This window comes from Stegostoma tigrinum, chromosome 1 (genome assembly GCF_030684315.1).
Source record: "Stegostoma tigrinum isolate sSteTig4 chromosome 1, sSteTig4.hap1, whole genome shotgun sequence".
NCBI classification, from domain to species: Eukaryota; Metazoa; Chordata; class Chondrichthyes; order Orectolobiformes; family Stegostomatidae; genus Stegostoma; species Stegostoma tigrinum.
The window spans coordinates 89,780,451-89,797,708 of NC_081354.1; the positions used below are offsets into that span (position 1 = coordinate 89,780,451).

Consider the following 17,258-nt stretch of genomic DNA (forward strand, 5'->3'; position numbering starts at 1 on the left):
GAGTTGACAGGGCTGTTTTTGTTGACATTTCTAGTGCCTTGATCAATGCCAGTTCTGTCTGGTTTCATTCCTTTTCTTAGACTTCAGAGCAGTATATTACAACCGAGTGGCTGGCTCAGCATTTTATAGGGCATTTAAGAGTTACCCATATTGCTGAGAGCCTGGAATCACTCGTAGGCCAGATTTTGGTAAATATGATGGATTTCCTTCCCTATAAAAGAGATTTGTAAACCAGATTTTTATAAAAATCACGACTGTCAACGAGGATTTTGTTGTTACCACTACATTGAGATTATCAGCTGCTTCACCAGCTGTGGCAGAGTTCAGTCCTATTTCTCTACAGTGCTAACACAGGGGGGGATCTCAGTTCCTAATCCAGAGGCATTGCCATTATGCCACTGCCTCGTGTTGTGGATGGTTGCTATGTGGACTGTGAAAATTACATCTTCCCCATCCTATCACCAAGCTGTCTCCATTTGCAAGAAGCTTATCATAACCCTAGCAATAGACAGAATGAACAAACCTAATCTCTATTCTGTTCCTCATCACTGCATTTCATCCCATGCCAGCCTCAAAACTATAGTCATTTTCTGTACGTGCTCTGTATACTTGGCCCTCATCTACACAGGTAACATGAATCCTGTACCTTTTTAGATAAAAGTAAGCAAGTAAGCAGAAACATGGACATTATCAATGCACTGTAAGAGCCCTGACTCAAAATATATGATTGCCTTGCTAATATTAGTGGAATCACACTATTAAACTTGCTAATATATTTATTTAAGGTTTACAAGAAATAAGTTATAGCTATTAATTGTCTGAGCACATATAAAACAGAAAGCACCTCTAATACTGCATGTGGGAGGAGAGGTCTAAGTTTGAGGGAGTCCATAAACTCCTTTGACAAAAGATAATATGCTTTAATTTCAATCTCAGCAGCTGGCTTGGAATCTATTAAAATGCCTCCCTTTCTTGGATTGCAGTATCTGAATGTTGGACTCTAGTTTGGCAGTTCCATGTTCAAGTTTCTTGATTAAGTAACTTATTGTACATGTAATTATACAGGATTGTGATGCTCTCTGCAAACTCTGACATGCTCATGTTGCAAAATACCAACCTTCATTACCATCCTGTAAACAACTTTTATTTATTTCATTAAGTTAAAGTTAAGATAAAATTCAGGGCTCCTTTTTAAGCTTCTGCAGTTCCTGCTGTTTTAATGTTTAGTAATTCCTTTATTATTTAATTTCTATTTATGTATTTTAGATTTTAATTTAATGTAAACTTGTATCTTTTTAATGTTAGTATGCTCTGATCAGTTCATTTTAATTTTTTTCCCCTTCAATGTGATTGAATAAATTAAACTCAATTACATGATCCGTTAAGCTCTGCACATCACTAGCTATTAGTCCTTGGGTTCTAGCGCTGGTCTGACTGAGCTTTTTCAGATTTAGAATTCTTTGCAGTGACCTCATGTACTGGATTCCATGGTAGATTTAAAAAAAAAAGTGGTCCTCAATTACTTATTTTGATAAATTCCATTGACCTCAGCAATTGCAGCTGGAAAATGTCTTTTTTTGGGAATATATCAAACAATTTACAAATGTTGTGACATGCTCAAGTCTTGTGCCAATTTCTTTTTGACAGCAGAACCATATCATTTAAATTTCAGTAATAATTGGCTTGATACAGACATCTGTGATCTTGTGCAGTTTCTTCCCCAGGAAAGCAATTTGGAAGGGAAAAGAATTGTTTCAGTGTTTTTGATCTTCCGTCATTATGATCAAATTGAAATGCATTCATGTTACTGGTTGTAGGCGAGCCTGGTCCTTCGGAGAAGTATTTGTAATTTATACTTGCAGCAGTTCATATAGTTGCAGATATTCATGCTGTTCTTGAAAATTCAAGTTAAACTGACTCTACAACATTGTTTTGAGAAAAAAAGAATCATACCTGGTCAATATGAATGCTCAGATTTATCAGTTAAATGAAGTAAGTTGATCAACACTTGTGCTAGAGAAGTATGTTGAAGATTAATTCAGTTCTTAGTGAGGAATTAATTCTTGATTGAACTCTCTAAAATTAACTTCTCATTGAAAACTTCGGTGAACTATGATCCAAATGGTGCATTCTTAATAAAGGGTAAAATGAAAATAATTGAATCCGAGTAAAGCTGTGATCCATTTTAGCAAGAAAACGAAACACCCAGTGACATCAGTGTTACATGGAAGCTGACAAGTTGCTTTATGTTGTGGGTGATTCATTTGTAAATAGAAGAGCTGCCCTCCTAAATTACATTGGCAACCAGACCTGATCTAGTAACTAAGGAAATTTTTTTGAGATTATAAAGTAATTAGGAGAGAGGAGATTTTATCCTGTTTTGCTTTAAAGAAGACCTATTGTACCGTCTATAAATATGTTGTTAGTTAGAGAAGAAATTTTAGCAGCCCTTTATTTTGCTTTCTGTCTCGTGCCAATTTTGATCCTTGACCATCTCCCTCACCCATGTACCCCTGCCATTGACATGGTGGGGAGCTATTCAGGGTGGCATAGTGGCTCAGTATTCAGAACTGCTGCCTCACAGCACCAGGACCCAGGTTCAGTGCCAGCCTCAGGTGACTGTCTGGAGTTTACACATTCTCCCCATGTCTGCGTGGGTTTCCTCTGGGTGCTCCGGTTCCCTCCCACAGTCCAAAGATGTGTTGGTTAGGTGGGTTGGCCATGGTTTAAAAACTGTGTTTGGGTTTACAATGGAAGGGGTGGGTCTAGATGGGATGCTCTGTGGATGGTCACAGTAGACTTGATGGACCAAATGGCCTCTTTCTGTAGGGATTCAATGATTCTACTAATACACAGAACACATGAGCTCAATTTCCTGTCAAATGCACTTTGTGGACAAGACCGCTATTTAATGACCAGGGATAGAAAACTTGCCTGATTTTATTCTTATATCTTTTTCTACTCCAACTCCTTGAGGTGTGAGTGTGTGTCTACCGAGAAACTTGTACTTAAAAACAAGAAGTTTTAAATAACAATTGTAAGTTTGCCTTGTCAGATTATTGATAAATATGGTTTCTGTTGCATGTGAATTTCAGACAAGCGTTATCTGAGGTGACAGCAGCCTTGCGTGAGCGGTTACATCGCTGGCAGCAAATTGAGAAAATTTGTGGCTTTCCAATCGTGCACAATTCCGGAATGCCGAGTCTGACCTCCGTTCTGTATTCTGAGCACAGTTGGGTTGTCATGCCTCGAGTCTCTGTGCCACCATATCCAATAGCTGGTGGCGTAGATGACTTGGATGAAGATACGCCACCAATCATTCCACAGTTCCACTGTAAGTTACAAATTCCATCTCCTGACAAAAGTGAAAATAAGCATCTAAAATTTTGATGTTTCAGTTCAGAACATCAGAGCTTCGCATTCCGCTGAGGAATGGGATAGGATTAGACAGAAGTTATTTTTCATTCCGTTACTCCCAGAAAATTCTTATCTGATTCAACACTTGTCACTTTACGTTTCAGAATTGGATCAGGGAAAGAGCGTTGCTATTTGAAGTTGAATACTTCACCAGAAGCTTTGTTGTGGTTCTATATTTATGAATCATACTTTCATTGTCTGGTGAATACAGTGAATTATGATTTAATGTTTTTAAATCTAAAGTAGAAATCACCCATGGAACTCATAACAGTCCATTACTTACGTTATTTTATTCTTGTAACTAATTGGCAGAACATACAATTACAATTGTCGATTCTTGCATTTAATTTGCCATTTAACACTACACTACATTTAGGTTGTTATTGGGAACTAAGCTGGATTTTAAAAAAGCAAAAAACATTGAGATTCCCCTTCTTTCAGTTCCTTGTTCCTTTTGCAAATTTTCTTAGCACACTTTCTTTCCCATGTGATATCACATTGTGAATCTTAAACTAACAGAAGTTAAAAGTAATTTTTTTTATCTCATGAAATAGGCTGGCTAACTGTTATGACTGAAACATAATGGCCCAGATTCTGCAATTGGTTCACAAATGTGGGGTTCGTTGTCCATAACATGCCCACGTACCTTATTGTGCTTTTATGCTGCACCCTATGGTAGTCAGATGGGCTTTTCAGAGTACAGTCCTCTACACAGCATTGAATCTGAGATTAAGCAAGTAACAACTTTGTTCTTTTCTTCAACTAGTTAAATTGAAGAATCTTCTCTGTAGTGTGCAGAGTTTAAACTAGCAAGTATAAGTTAGGTTATATATTTCTATGTATTTCTATGATGCTGGGATTGAGTAAGAGAGTTAAGAAATGGGAAATGTTTTCCAGAAATATTGTATTTTAAGTCTGTAACATTGACTGAAATATAAAGGAATAAAATTCCGCAAGTGCAAAAATAAGTTTTTCAGTGATCTAGAAGAGGTTTGGTAGCAGTCAAGATTAACAAAAGTTACAGAATGTAATACTTGTCCCTCAGCATTTGCAGCAACATTAAAATGCACATACCAGAGGTGAAACTGTGTGTACTGCTGTCTCTGTTGCCTATTGAATAATCTTCAACATTGTCATGCGAATGTCAGAGTTCTCAGCAAGGACAAAGTTTAAACAAAGAATTGACTTAAAACGTATTTCTTAGAGGTAAGGCAAGTGATTAATGATGTCGCAAAAACAGCCATAGTTTTTATCACTTCCAGATTTTTAATGTTCAGTCGGACTAAGCAAGGCAAGTGTTGAAATACACTCGAAAGCCAAATCACTTGCTTTGCCTCAGTGACGTGTTGCTTTAGGAGGATAAAACTAGCTAATTCAAATTTCTCCCAAATGTTTCTGTACTTCTATGTGGACTTATAGTGGAATAGGTGACATCGTTGTGGATCATAGTGTCCACACCGCTCTTTATCATGCAGTTACCTAATCAACAGAAATAAGGTTCAGAATAAATCTTGAGATTGGGATTCAAAAATGCATGAAATCTGCTTCAGATGTGTTAATAGTAGTTATGTCAAACCAAGAAAGTTTGCTGACCCTTTTAAGAAACATTGGTTTAGCCTCAGATAAAATATTATGTCTAGATTTGGTATCAATGGGTTTGTTATGTGGAGAGAGTGATGAAGTTGGGGTTGTTCTCCATAGAATAAAGAAGCTTTAAGTGGAGATTCAGTAAAGGTATTCAATATTAGGATTTTTGGTAGAGAAATGAGGGGAGATGGTTTTTGCAGGCAGTGGGGTCAGTAATCAGACGACACTGATTTAAGATAATTGGTAAAACAAGCCAAAGGAAAGTAGAGGCAAGTTTTTTTTCACCTTTTATTCAGTAATGGGATGAAGATGTCGCTGGCTAGGCAGCATTTGTTGTCCATCCTTAATAGCTGAAGGTCAACCACGTGGCAGTGGGCCTGGAGTTACATATAGGCCAGACCAGGGAGGGACAGCAGTTTCCTTCCCTAAAAGGCATCAGTGAACCAGGTGGGTTTTCCCAAAAATCAACAATGGATTCATGTACGTTAGATTTTTAAACCAACATGTTTTTATTGAATTCAAATTCCACCATCTGCCATGGCAGGATTTGAACCCAGGTCCTCAGATATTAACTGGGCCTCTGGATTAACAGCCTAGCAATAATACCACTAAGCCATTGCCTCCCTTGATTTATGCAGCTAGTTATTGTAATCTAGAACACACTGTCTGAAATTGTGGTGGAAGCAGATTCAGAAGTAACTTTCAAAAGAGAATTAAGTATATATTTGCAATGGATGGGTTGGGGTCTATGCAGAAAGAGCAGAGGGTTAGGTCTATTTAGATAGATCTTTCAGAAAATTTGCCATGCGCATGATGGGATAAATTGTTGCATCCTGAACATTGCAACATTAACTATCCCTCATTTGCCACTGAATTGACAATGTTCTTTGGGAAAGGGCTCATAAACTCCACTGTATTGTGGCTAAGCACTTCTGATAGTACCTACTATATTAGTAGTTTTGACAATCTTTTAGGTTTTTTTTAAAATATGGAGCATTTGATTAAAAAGATTAAACTTTGCAAATTATAAATGCATCACAAATTGTTATTTGTCTGAACTTTATAATAATATTAATAGTGTGCTGTTTTGACATATTCGAAATGCCAGTTACATGTGTTAAATTAATCTAATAGCTATTTTGGTTGTATGCTCTTAAGCAAGTGATGAAGTTCATTGCCATGGGTAAATATAATGAACTAAGATTTAAACAACAAAAGGTTAGCCCATTCAGCCCCTTCAACCTTTTTTGCTTCTCTGTTAGATCATGGCTGATCTGTACCTCGCCTCCATTCATGTGCCATAACTCCAAATTTTATCGATACAGAAATCAGTTAATTGCAACCTTGAAATTTTTAATAGACCCGGTGTCGGTAGCTCTTTTAGTGAACGAATTCAAGATTTCCAATATCCTTCTATGTTAACAAAAAAACTTCCTGATTTCCCTTCTAAATGGCCAAGCTCTGGCTCTTGATTTTGACCACCATCAGTGTGTACCGTATTGAACCTTGTCAGCATCTGCCAATATCAGTTCATGACTCAATTATCTACAGTTGAGGGAATATAGGATAGGTTTTTTTTCTAATCTGCTCTTGTAATTTAATCTTCGTAGCCCCAGTCTGGAAAATTATATACTTGTATATTAAAGATCACTGGAGTTTAAACCCTGTTTCTAAATGTTTGTGTGTGTGTGTCTTTTTTTCTCGCAGTAGCTCATAGTAAACTCAATTACAATTTACCAAAAAGCAGCAATCAGGGACGCAGTCGGAGGACCAATGTTATTTCTTCTGGACTTCCATCTTCCGTGCAGTCCTCTACTCCTGACATCTTTGTAACAAATAGCTATTCGACCCTTCGTACTGAGGAAGATGAAGATGCCATATTCTTCACAGCTGACAGGAATTGGTAACTAGATATTTTGGTGTTCCGGAATGAGTTGAAGCAAATTAATATTTCTTTACTTCTTTGTTCAGCCGTGAGAGAGCATTGTGGAACTTAAATGAGAACTCAGTTATTTTGCCATTGCTGGGCATAAATACCCCAAAACATGAACCGTACAAACTTACTCACAGTGTGCAGGTGACTAAAATTAGAGACAATTCAGATGAATTGGAATAAAATTTGGATTTTCAAATTCATATTGCATGGATTATCGGTCAGACCCTGGGATGTGCATGTTTACATATCCTAATATGGATTTAAGTCCTGGAATTTATCAGTTCTATGAAGGGAGAGACTGGATCTATTCCCATTAAGTGAACTTTCATGTCTTAGCCTACTTATCACAGAACTGTAATTAAGCTGCAACAGAAAGGAATTAAAAATTCTAATATAACAGTAGTAGAAAACTCCATGAGAATAACTCCTACAAGACTTAAATTGCCATCTTAAATAAATAATTTAGATTGAACAAATATTTGAGCATAGTCTGGAGTCTTTTACATAAGCATTTCAATTAATATATGTCTGTAACTGTGGATAGCCATCATCTGCCTCACTAGAGTTCCTGGAGTTCTCCTGTTCTGTGTGATGGTCAATATGCACATTTTGCATTTTCAAAATGACCAGTCTGAGACTAGTTGTGTTACTTGAAAACAATGAGTAATTTAAAATGGTGTACTTTATAAATTGGCGTAACTGCACAACATGCCTATCTGTGTGGTTTCACCATTTACTGAGTTCTCCAAAAGGGAGGGAAAAGAAGAGAGTGAGCTAACCTGAGCCATTCTAGTACAAGGCCCCTAGGAAGTGCTAGCTAGGCAGCATGACGAAAGGCATGACCAAGTAATAATGCACCTTGTGCAAGTTTGTAAACGATACCCTTGAAAGGGTAACTGATGATACCAGTCGGATTTCAGAAGTCTGCAGAATGTTTATGAGCCTTTAATCAGTTAAACTGACAATAAGACCACTATTCAAATACTGCCTATTAACATCTAGCACAGTTGAGCAAATTGGGAAGAACATGCAAAATTCAACATCAGTTTTTGGCTCCTTATTGTGCGTTGCATATTTAAGCCTCATTATCCATTTTTTTCCTTTATAGAACAGTTTGTTCTGCATCTATAATAGTGTGCAATTGGTAGATGGATTGACAGGGGCAATTAGGAAAAAAAGCTTTGCATTATGGTCTGTAATGGAAAAATGCACTGTTTTTCTTCCTGTGAGATTGCTATCACTAAGGGAATGGATACTGAGCCAAACTACTAAGATTAAAGACCGATGAAATTCCAGGGCCTAATGGCTTACATTCTAGGAAGGAAGTGATTGTGAATGTGTTGGTTTGAATACGCTAGGATTTCCTGAATTCTGGCAGGCTACAAATAGAATAGAAAAATACTAAAGTAATGTCTATTCAAAAAAGGATGGAGACAGAAAACAGAAAACTATAGACCAGCTTGATTAACTTCACTGGGAAATAGTTGGAATCAGTTATTAAGGACGTAGCAATAGGACATTTGTAAAGTCAAAACACAATCTACCAAAGTCAGCATAGTTTTATGAAGGGTGCATCGTGTTTGGCTAATGTGCTAGAGTTCTTCCTATTTGTACGAGCAGGTGGGGGTCCTGTAGATGTGGTATATCTGGACTTCCAGGAGACATTCGGGAACATGCCACACAAATGATTTATACACAAGGCAACTTATTAGCTTGGATAGAGTGTTGATTAACCAACAGAAAACAACAAATTAGGATAAATGTGATAATGGGAACTGCAATTGCTGGAGAATCCAAGATAACAAAGTGTGGAGTTGGATGAACACAGCAGGCCAAGCAGCATCTCAGGAGCACAAAAGCTGACGATTCGGGCATAGACCCTTCATCAGAGAGGGGGATGGGGAGAGGGAACTGGAATAAAGAGGGAGAGAGGGGGAGGCGGACCGAAGATGGAGAGAAAAGAAGATAGGTAGAGAGGAGAGTATAGGTGAGGAGGTAGGGAGGGGATAGGTCAGCCCAGGGAAGACAGACAGGTCAAGGAGGCGGGATGAGGTGTTAGGTAAGAAATGGAGGTGAGGCTTGAGGTGGGAGGAAGGGATGGGTGAGAGGAAGAACAGGTTAGGGAAGCGGAGACAGGCTGGGCTGGTTTTGGGATGCAGTGGGGGGAGGGGTCGAGCTGGGCTGGTGACCTCTTCCTCCATTATATTGACTGTAATCGGTACTGCCTCTTGCTCCCCAGAGGAGCTCGAACAGTTCATCCACTTCACCAACACCTTCCACCCCAACCTCAGGTTCACCTGGGCCATCTCCAACACATCCCTCACCTTCCTGGACCCCTCAATCTCCATTTCAGGTAACCAGCTAGAAACTGATGTCCATTTCAAGCCCACTGACTCCCACAGCTACCCAGAATACACCTCCTCCCACCCGCCCTCCTGCAAAAATTCCATCCCCTACTCCCAATTCCTCCACCTCTGCCGCATCTGCTCCCAGGATGAGGCATTCAGCTCCCGCACACCCCAGATGTCCACGTTCTTCAAGGACTGCAACTTTCCCCCCACAGTGGTCGAGAACGCCCTTGACCGTGTCTCCCGCATTTCCCGCAACACATCCCTCACACCCCGCTCCCGCCACAACCGCCCCCAGAGTATCCCCCTCGTTCTCACACACCACCCCACCAACCTCCGGATACAACGCATCATCCTCCGACACTTCCGCCATCTACAATCCGACCCTACCATCCAAGACATTTTTCCATCCCCACCCTTGTCTGCTTTCCGGAGAGACCACTCTCTCTGTGACTCCCTTGTTCGCTCCACACTGCCCTCCAACCCCACCACACCCGGCACCTTCCCCTGCAACCGCAGGAAGTGCTACACTTGCCCCCACACCACCTCCCTCACCCCCATCCCAGGCCCCAAGATGACCTTCCATATCAAACAGATGTTCACCTGCACATCTGCCAATGTGGTATATTGTATCCATTGTACCCGGTGTGGCGACCTCTACATTGGGGAAACCAAGTGGAGGCTTGGGGACCGCTTTGTAGAACACCTCTGCTTGTTTCGCAACAAACAACTGCACCTCCCAGTCGCAAACCATTTTAACTCCCCCCTCCCATTCTTCAGACGACATGTCCATCACCTACCTCCTCACCTATACTGTCCTCTCTACCTATCTTCTTTTCTCTCCATCTTCGGTCCGCCTTCCCCCCTGCCCCATTTATTCCAGTTCCCTCTCCCCATCCCCCTCTCTGATGAAGGGTCTATGCGCGAAACGTCAGCTTTTGTGCTCCTGAGATGCTGCTTGGCCTGCTGTGTTCATCCAGCTCCACACTTTGTTATCTTTAATTAGGATAAATGTGCCTTTTTCTGGTTGGCAAACTAGAGTAGGGTAGAGGAAAGTGTATAAAATTAGTGCAGTGTCACAGGGTTCATTCCTCTGGCTCCAACTACTTACAGTCTGTTTTAATGATTTGGATGCAGGGATCGAAAGTGCTACAGCTGAGTTTACAGATAACATGAAAATAAGAAATTTATAAAAAGATATAGATATCATAGATAACTGGTCCAAAATTTGTCAGATTGAGTGTAACTTTGATAAATTTGTGGTTATCCATTTTATTCAGAAGAATAAAAGGACAACTTCTGACAAATGGAGAGAAGCTTTAAAATGCTTTGGTGTTCAGAGATCTAGGTCCTTGTCCGTGAATAGCTGATAAGGAGGGCCATTGGAATTTTGACATCTATTGCTAAAGGAATAGAGTATGAGAGTAAGGAAGTATTTTAGTAACAGTACAAGTCATTGCTGAGACTGCATCTGGAGAACTGTGTAAAATTCTGGTCGCTAGATGTAATTGCTTTGGACGCATTTCAAAGAAGGTTCACTTGATTGATTCCTGAGATGAAGGGCTAGTTTTATGAGAAGAGAGTTTAGGTTTCTGTTTGCCAAAGGTTAGAAGAATGAGAGGATGTCCAATTAGAGGTGTATAAGATGCTAAAGAGGATTGACAAAGCAGACAGGGTGGATTTTTACCTTTGTGGGGCAATTTAGAATAAGAGGTCATAATTTTAGGCTGAGAGGTGGCATATTTCAAGCAGAGACTAGAAGGAATTACTTTTCCCAAAGGGTCATCAAACCGTGGAATTCATGACCCAAGAATGCAGTGGATGCTGAGACAATATGAGGAAGAGGTAGATAGATTTTTTTAAATTAGTAATTGGTTAAAGGGTTATGGGGAACAGGTAGGAAGGTGGCGTTGAGCCTGAGATGAGATCAGCAATTGAATGGTGAAGCAGGCTTGAGGAGCTGCAGTGTTTACTCCTGCCCTAGTTCTTGTGTTCTTACACTCTTGTGTACTTGAGACATAGTGATTTCCTTGGGTTGTTTCACATATAAATACAAGTTATTGACCTCTCCCTGCCAGTAACCTGAAATCAGTATCAATGTTTCCTATGTAATATTGGTGTTCTGTAAATGAAAGATGTTTAACTTGCTATTTGTCTGTTTTGTAATGTAGGGATACACAAGAAGCCGCTTCAGACTGTGACTCGTCTTTTGGGTCTTTGAATGGAAAGAAGTTGTTTCTCTTATCAAACTCTGAGGCTGTAAGTGATCCTTCACGTAACATGTCCAAGACCTCCCTAGATGACTTATCTTTTGCTGATTCACCTATGATCTCCGAGCAGGTAGCTACAGGCCCGGATTCTGTGGGTCCAGCAGATACCAAGAGTATGATTGTGAGCTCTCTGCTGGCCAGCAAGCCTGTTCGGAACGGCATTGAGAAATCCTACAGCATGGGACAGCTATCAGCTGCTCAGGACAGGCGTATCTTAGAACTTTCCACATCAAGTGAAATTAGTACAATGAGAGCTCAGAAAAGCATAACTAAGAGACAAACAGCGTCCCAAGAGCTGTCTTCCTGTACAGACAGAGTTAAAAAAACATCCAAATTAAAAAAGATCTTCAAGAAGATGTCAAAATAATAGCCAAAGTGTGACAATGGTGAAGCCTAATACATTGTAACATCTGTTTACGAAAACTGCATTTAGATGTTACACAGAGGGCTTTGGTTTCTGCCCAAGTTACAGTTGTAGAAATTAATGTTGCACTATTACTTTCCTGGTGGGGAAGGTACCTCTGATTATATAGACAATGTATAAAGATTTGTAGAGAAATTAAGCAGATTCTATGTTTTTACTGTTACATGTAGAGCTTTGGTAGGATTTTTAAGAATTCAGATTTCTAATGACTTAAAAGAGCAGTGGAATTTCTAAGAACAAGAATGCAATCTTTTCTTGTGAGATAAATTTCTTACAGTTTTACAGACCTGGTGTACAGATGATTAAAATGCCTGGCAGCCTCTGAGCTTTTCTTTCATGCCTTGTCTTTGAACTGTGAAGATTGGCAAAGGAGGCTGTTAAAGATTACTACCAGCCTGCAAGCAAGCGCTAACAGTTTCCTTATAAGCTCACCTCATGTAGCAGCAGTGGGACCTGGCAAAATACTGAACTTTTAATTCAGGATTTCTTGCAGATTAGAAGTGAAAACTACTTCACCTGAACTTAATAGACTTAAGGGTAGTTGGGGTGTTTGGAACTTCTGGAATGTATTAAAAGAATAAAATGAAGCATTATGAAACAATCACAGTGAATATGGTCTGAATTATTTCAGTGGGTTATTCTTTTTCAATTTGTATTGAATGAACTTTTTTATCATTTGCGTAAGACATCATTGTATTGGCATCAAACCGATGGTTAATTGAATGTGGTATGAGAGTTTGCTTTTGCTATGCTTTCTCCTGTCTTTCAGAATTGTGGATTTCTGTGCTGTGAAATTCAGTGGGGTGGTGCTGGGGTGGGGAGAAGTGTTGTCTGCAAGAAAATCCTTCTCTTCATCATTTATATTTCTCGTAATTCCTTTCATGGCAATTTATCTTCATATTTTTAGTCCACCTGGTGTTGATATCTCTGCTTCCAAGAATGGACTGGGAGCCTGCTTCTAAACTGGCATCAATGACTGCTGGTAATATTTAGGGTCTTTCCATTTCTCCCTCATTGGAATATGAATTGATCCCACTGTGCAGCTCTAAATCTATTGTTCTGTCTTTTTGCTGTTTGCCTTCAATGTAAAGGGCTTAATGGGGCACTGTCCCACTAGAATTCTCCAGTATCAGTGTTGATGCTTACTTTTGGGTTCGTTCACAAGTGCAAACAGACCCTAAGGTGGTTCGTAAAATAAAACCAAAATAGTGGAGAAGTGCAGCAGGCCTGGCAGCATCTGTGGAGGAAAAGTTAACATTTTGAGTCTGATATGACTTCTTCAGATTGAGGGAAATGTAGCACTTTAAGTTACATTCCTTCTATTCATAGGAGCAGAAGTAGGCCATTCACCCCACAAGTGTGTTCCATTCAGTGAGACCACGGCTGATGTGTAATTCCATATACTTGCCTTTGGCTCATCTGTTAAAATTTGCTTCATAAAAAATGATGTCATAAATAAAATTAACAATGGATCCAGCATCCACTACTGTTTTGAGGAGAGTTTCAAACATCTATTGCCCTTTGTGTGTAGAAGTGCTTCCTAACATCTCTCCTGAATGGGCTGGCCCTAATTCTCAGACTATGCCTGCTAGTTCTAGAATCCCCAACCAGTGAAAATTGTTGATCTGCCCTGTATTATCCTGTTAATATCTTAAAGACTTCAACCAGATCACCCCTTTAACCTTCTAAATTCGAAAGGAAACATGTCTAGTTTGTGCAGTCTCTCCTCATAATTTAACCCCTGATTTCCAAGTATCGATCTTATAAACCTGCATTTACTCCTTTCAAGGCCAGTATATCCTTCCTAAGGTGTGTTGCTCAGATCTGCTCACAGTACTCCCGGTGGAGTCTAACCAGAGTTTGTATAACTACAGTTTAACATCAATGTCCTTACACTCCAGTCTGTTAGATATAAAGGCCGACATTCCATTATTTTTCATGATTATTTTCTGCACCTTTTTGTGACATTTTAAAGATCTATGCATCTGAACCCCCATATCCCTTCCACCACATTTAACTTCATTCAGTCTAGAAAATCCCGATTTACTTTCTTTCAGTTCAAAATGGATAACCACATTTGCTTATATTGAACTCCATCTGCCACAGTTTTGCCCAATCACTTAGTCTATCCAGATCACTTTCTAATTTTCCTTTAATACCCTAAGCTGCATCCCATCAGTTCCAGAGGACGTAGCAGTTTTGGTCCTTAGCACTTCCTCGGCGTTTAAATCCAAGAAGCTTTACCAACCGTGGCAATGCCTTCTCATGACCGGTGGCTCAGTGGTTAGCACTGCCTCAGCACGAGGGACCCAGATTTGATTCCAACCTTGGGCGATTGTGTGGAGTTTGCACATTCTCCCCCTGTCTGCGTGGATTTCCTCCAGGTGCTTCGGTTTCCTCCCATTGTCCAAAGATGCGCAGGTTAGGTGGATTGACCGTGAGAATGCCTTGATGGGCTGAATGGCCTGCTTTCACACTGTAGGAATTCTATTCTGCTGAACATGAGTGCCATTGCCACAACACAGTGTACGGTTTATACAGTCTTGTAGCTGGTTTCTGAAGTTGACAGAGAATATGTTAATGCTATAGTCACCCACATTTGAAGGAAGCAGTCTACAGAAGAGAAACATGTTTATGTATGGGGTCAGGTTGGTGAACACTTGCTTTTTCTAATTTTGCCTAATAAGATTTTGCCTTTAAGCATGAGTCTAGGGGATAGTGTGTTGATGAGTATTAATAACATGTTGATTAATACACAAGAAGGTTAGGAAAGCTAACCTAACTGAAAGATTTTGAGAACTTGGCATCATAACTTTAACCCACAAAAAATTGAATAGAACTCCTGTCTCCTGCCCAATTTATTTCTTCATCTATCCTTCTAAAATTCCTTCTCTGAAAATTCTGATCATATAAGGAAAGAAAGATCGGATTGAGTGAGAGTGACATTAAAAGGAATGTCTTTTGTTTAAAAAAAATTAGCATTCTGCTTTTTAAAAATGCCAAACATCCAAAAACTGAAAGGAATGATTCCCTGTAATACTTAACTTACTGTGCCAGATTGTTTCATTGGCAGCAATTAGTTTATTATTACAGAGGATACTCATATATATTCCAGAAATTATTAAATATGCATCTACATTAAATGGCTTTTAACTGGCTTCTTGTATCACTGAAGAGTAACAACACACAGCAGTGGGCTTAATTCATAACTACTATGCAATTACAGCAACTTGAAGCTAGATAGTGCATTTCAACAAGTAGCCAGGCAGTAAGTTGAAATCTTCATGATGCCAATAACAGACCAACACATCTTGGACATCAACTTCTGTACTTTTACATTTAATCATACACTTGTCCTTGCTTGAAGTTAATTTATCATGAAATATGTTAGAAAAAATTCTGCAGACACCACTAAGGATAAGGTTTTCTAATCTTTACTATCAAGTTACACAATATCTTAATACATTAAGATCACAGCTGATAACAGATTCCTGAATGAAATATAGTTTGACAGATCATTTGTTCTTAAAATGTTAGACTCTCATTGAGCCATAAATACACAAGGCTGCAGATGTTGGTTTTAGCATTAAATGAAGATTATAATACTAAACAAACCAAGCTTTCTTAATATAACACACATTTTGAAAGATTTCAAAATACACAGCAAAAAAATCCTATCCCGCAACATCATCTCTTTTCAATTAAAATCCACAAAATTTTTCCTTCCCTATCAAATCTGAGGGTTTGATTTAACCACTTCTTAGTTCTAATTCTGTCAGATGTGAAGCTTCATACATTATGTTCTTTCACTGATGTCATATTTCCTTAACTGCTTTAAAACAGTCCATTCCTAGGAGAGACTGTACTTGCATTTGGCTTCAGTTAGGTCTCCTCTGAACTCTACTGAAAAGCTTTTGGACTAATTTTTTATAAAGGTCTTGTTCATCCTAGATGCTGCTAAACTAATGGCTTAAAGTTTTCTCTCCCTAGTTCTAAAGCCCCCACAGTATAACATGTTGATTAAATACACAAGAGGGTTAGGAAAGCTAACCTAACTGAAAGATTTTGGGAACTTAGTAACACAACTTTAACCCACAAAAAACAAATAGAATTCTGTCTCCTTCCCAATTTATTTCCTCATCTGTCCTTCTAAAATTCCTTCTCACTTCTCTTAATACTCCAGGAGGCAACGGCTAGTTCAAAATTGTGTTTCCATAAAAATAAAGCTGACCTGAGTAATTTTTAAACCCCTTCAAAAAAGACCAACACCCATATGCCACTGGTTTAAGGACCAAACTTTCATGTTCTTTGTATAAATAAATCACATACATTTTCATTACAACGTAAGATAATATAAGATGGCACCACAAAGATAATTGTGTCAGAGGACTGGCAGGTAGTTAAATCTGATTCTTAGATTTATTCCATCTCCTTTTTTAAATATAAGGAACCGTAGATAAATTAGATGAAAATTCATTGTAGGAAAGACAAGAGAATCCTTACTTAGATTTGTAATCAAAACTGAAATAATAGCACGGATTTCAAAGGAAAGGTTAAGCTTAACAAACCTTCTTGCTTTTTTTTTCAAAAGGTCACAAAGGAGATATATGCAGTATATAATGATAATGCAGTAGATGCAATTTATTTAGATTTCTAAGGGACCTTTGAAAAGTGATATAGTAGATCCATGACCTATCTCAGAACATGTAGAGTCAGGGAACAGATCCCAGAATGGATAGCAAGATGGGTATGAAATAGAATGCAGGAGTTAAAGGTTGTTACTTGGATTGGCAAAAGTTTGGAATGTGGTATTCCATTAGCATTAGTACTGAGATTACTGTTGTTACTATTGTGTTTATCTGACTTGATTGAGGTTTTTTGGTGAGGCAATAGAGTGCTAATGAGATAGTAGGAATTGCAGATGCTGGAGAATCTGAGGTTACAAGGTGTAGAGCTGGATGAACACAGCAGGCCAAGCAGCATCGGAGGAGCAGGAAAGCTAACATTTCGGGCCTAGACCCTTCTTCAGAAAATTTTCTGAAACGCCAGCTTTCCTGCTGCTTGGCCTGCTGTGTTCATCCAACTCTACACCTTGTTATCTCAGAGTGCTAATAAGGGGCAAGATAATTGATGTGATGTGCATGAACTTTTATAAAAAAAGGCATTTGATAAAGGTCATACATAGTAGGCTTGGCAGCAAAGTTGAAGCCCATGGGATACAGGGGATTGTGGAAACATGGATGCTAAGTTGGCTGAGTGATGGCGAACAATTGCTT

At 39.1% G+C, this 17,258-nt stretch overlaps 1 protein-coding gene across 3 annotated transcripts in view; it reads left to right on the forward strand.

Moving 5' to 3' along the window:
* The window catches only part of stim2b (stromal interaction molecule 2b), a 163,535-nt gene extending 150,952 nt beyond the window's left edge, over positions 1 to 12,583 (forward strand). For all 3 annotated transcript variants that reach the window (XM_048532391.2, XM_048532408.2, XM_048532398.1), the window contains 3 exons: positions 3,096 to 3,334; positions 6,712 to 6,907; positions 11,460 to 12,583. In XM_048532391.2, coding sequence (XP_048388348.1) covers positions 3,096 to 3,334; positions 6,712 to 6,907; positions 11,460 to 11,925 — 901 coding nt within the window. In that variant the 3' untranslated portion in view covers positions 11,926 to 12,583. The remainder of the gene's footprint in view (positions 1 to 3,095; positions 3,335 to 6,711; positions 6,908 to 11,459) is intronic.
* Positions 12,584 to 17,258: the final 4,675 nt, after the last annotated feature.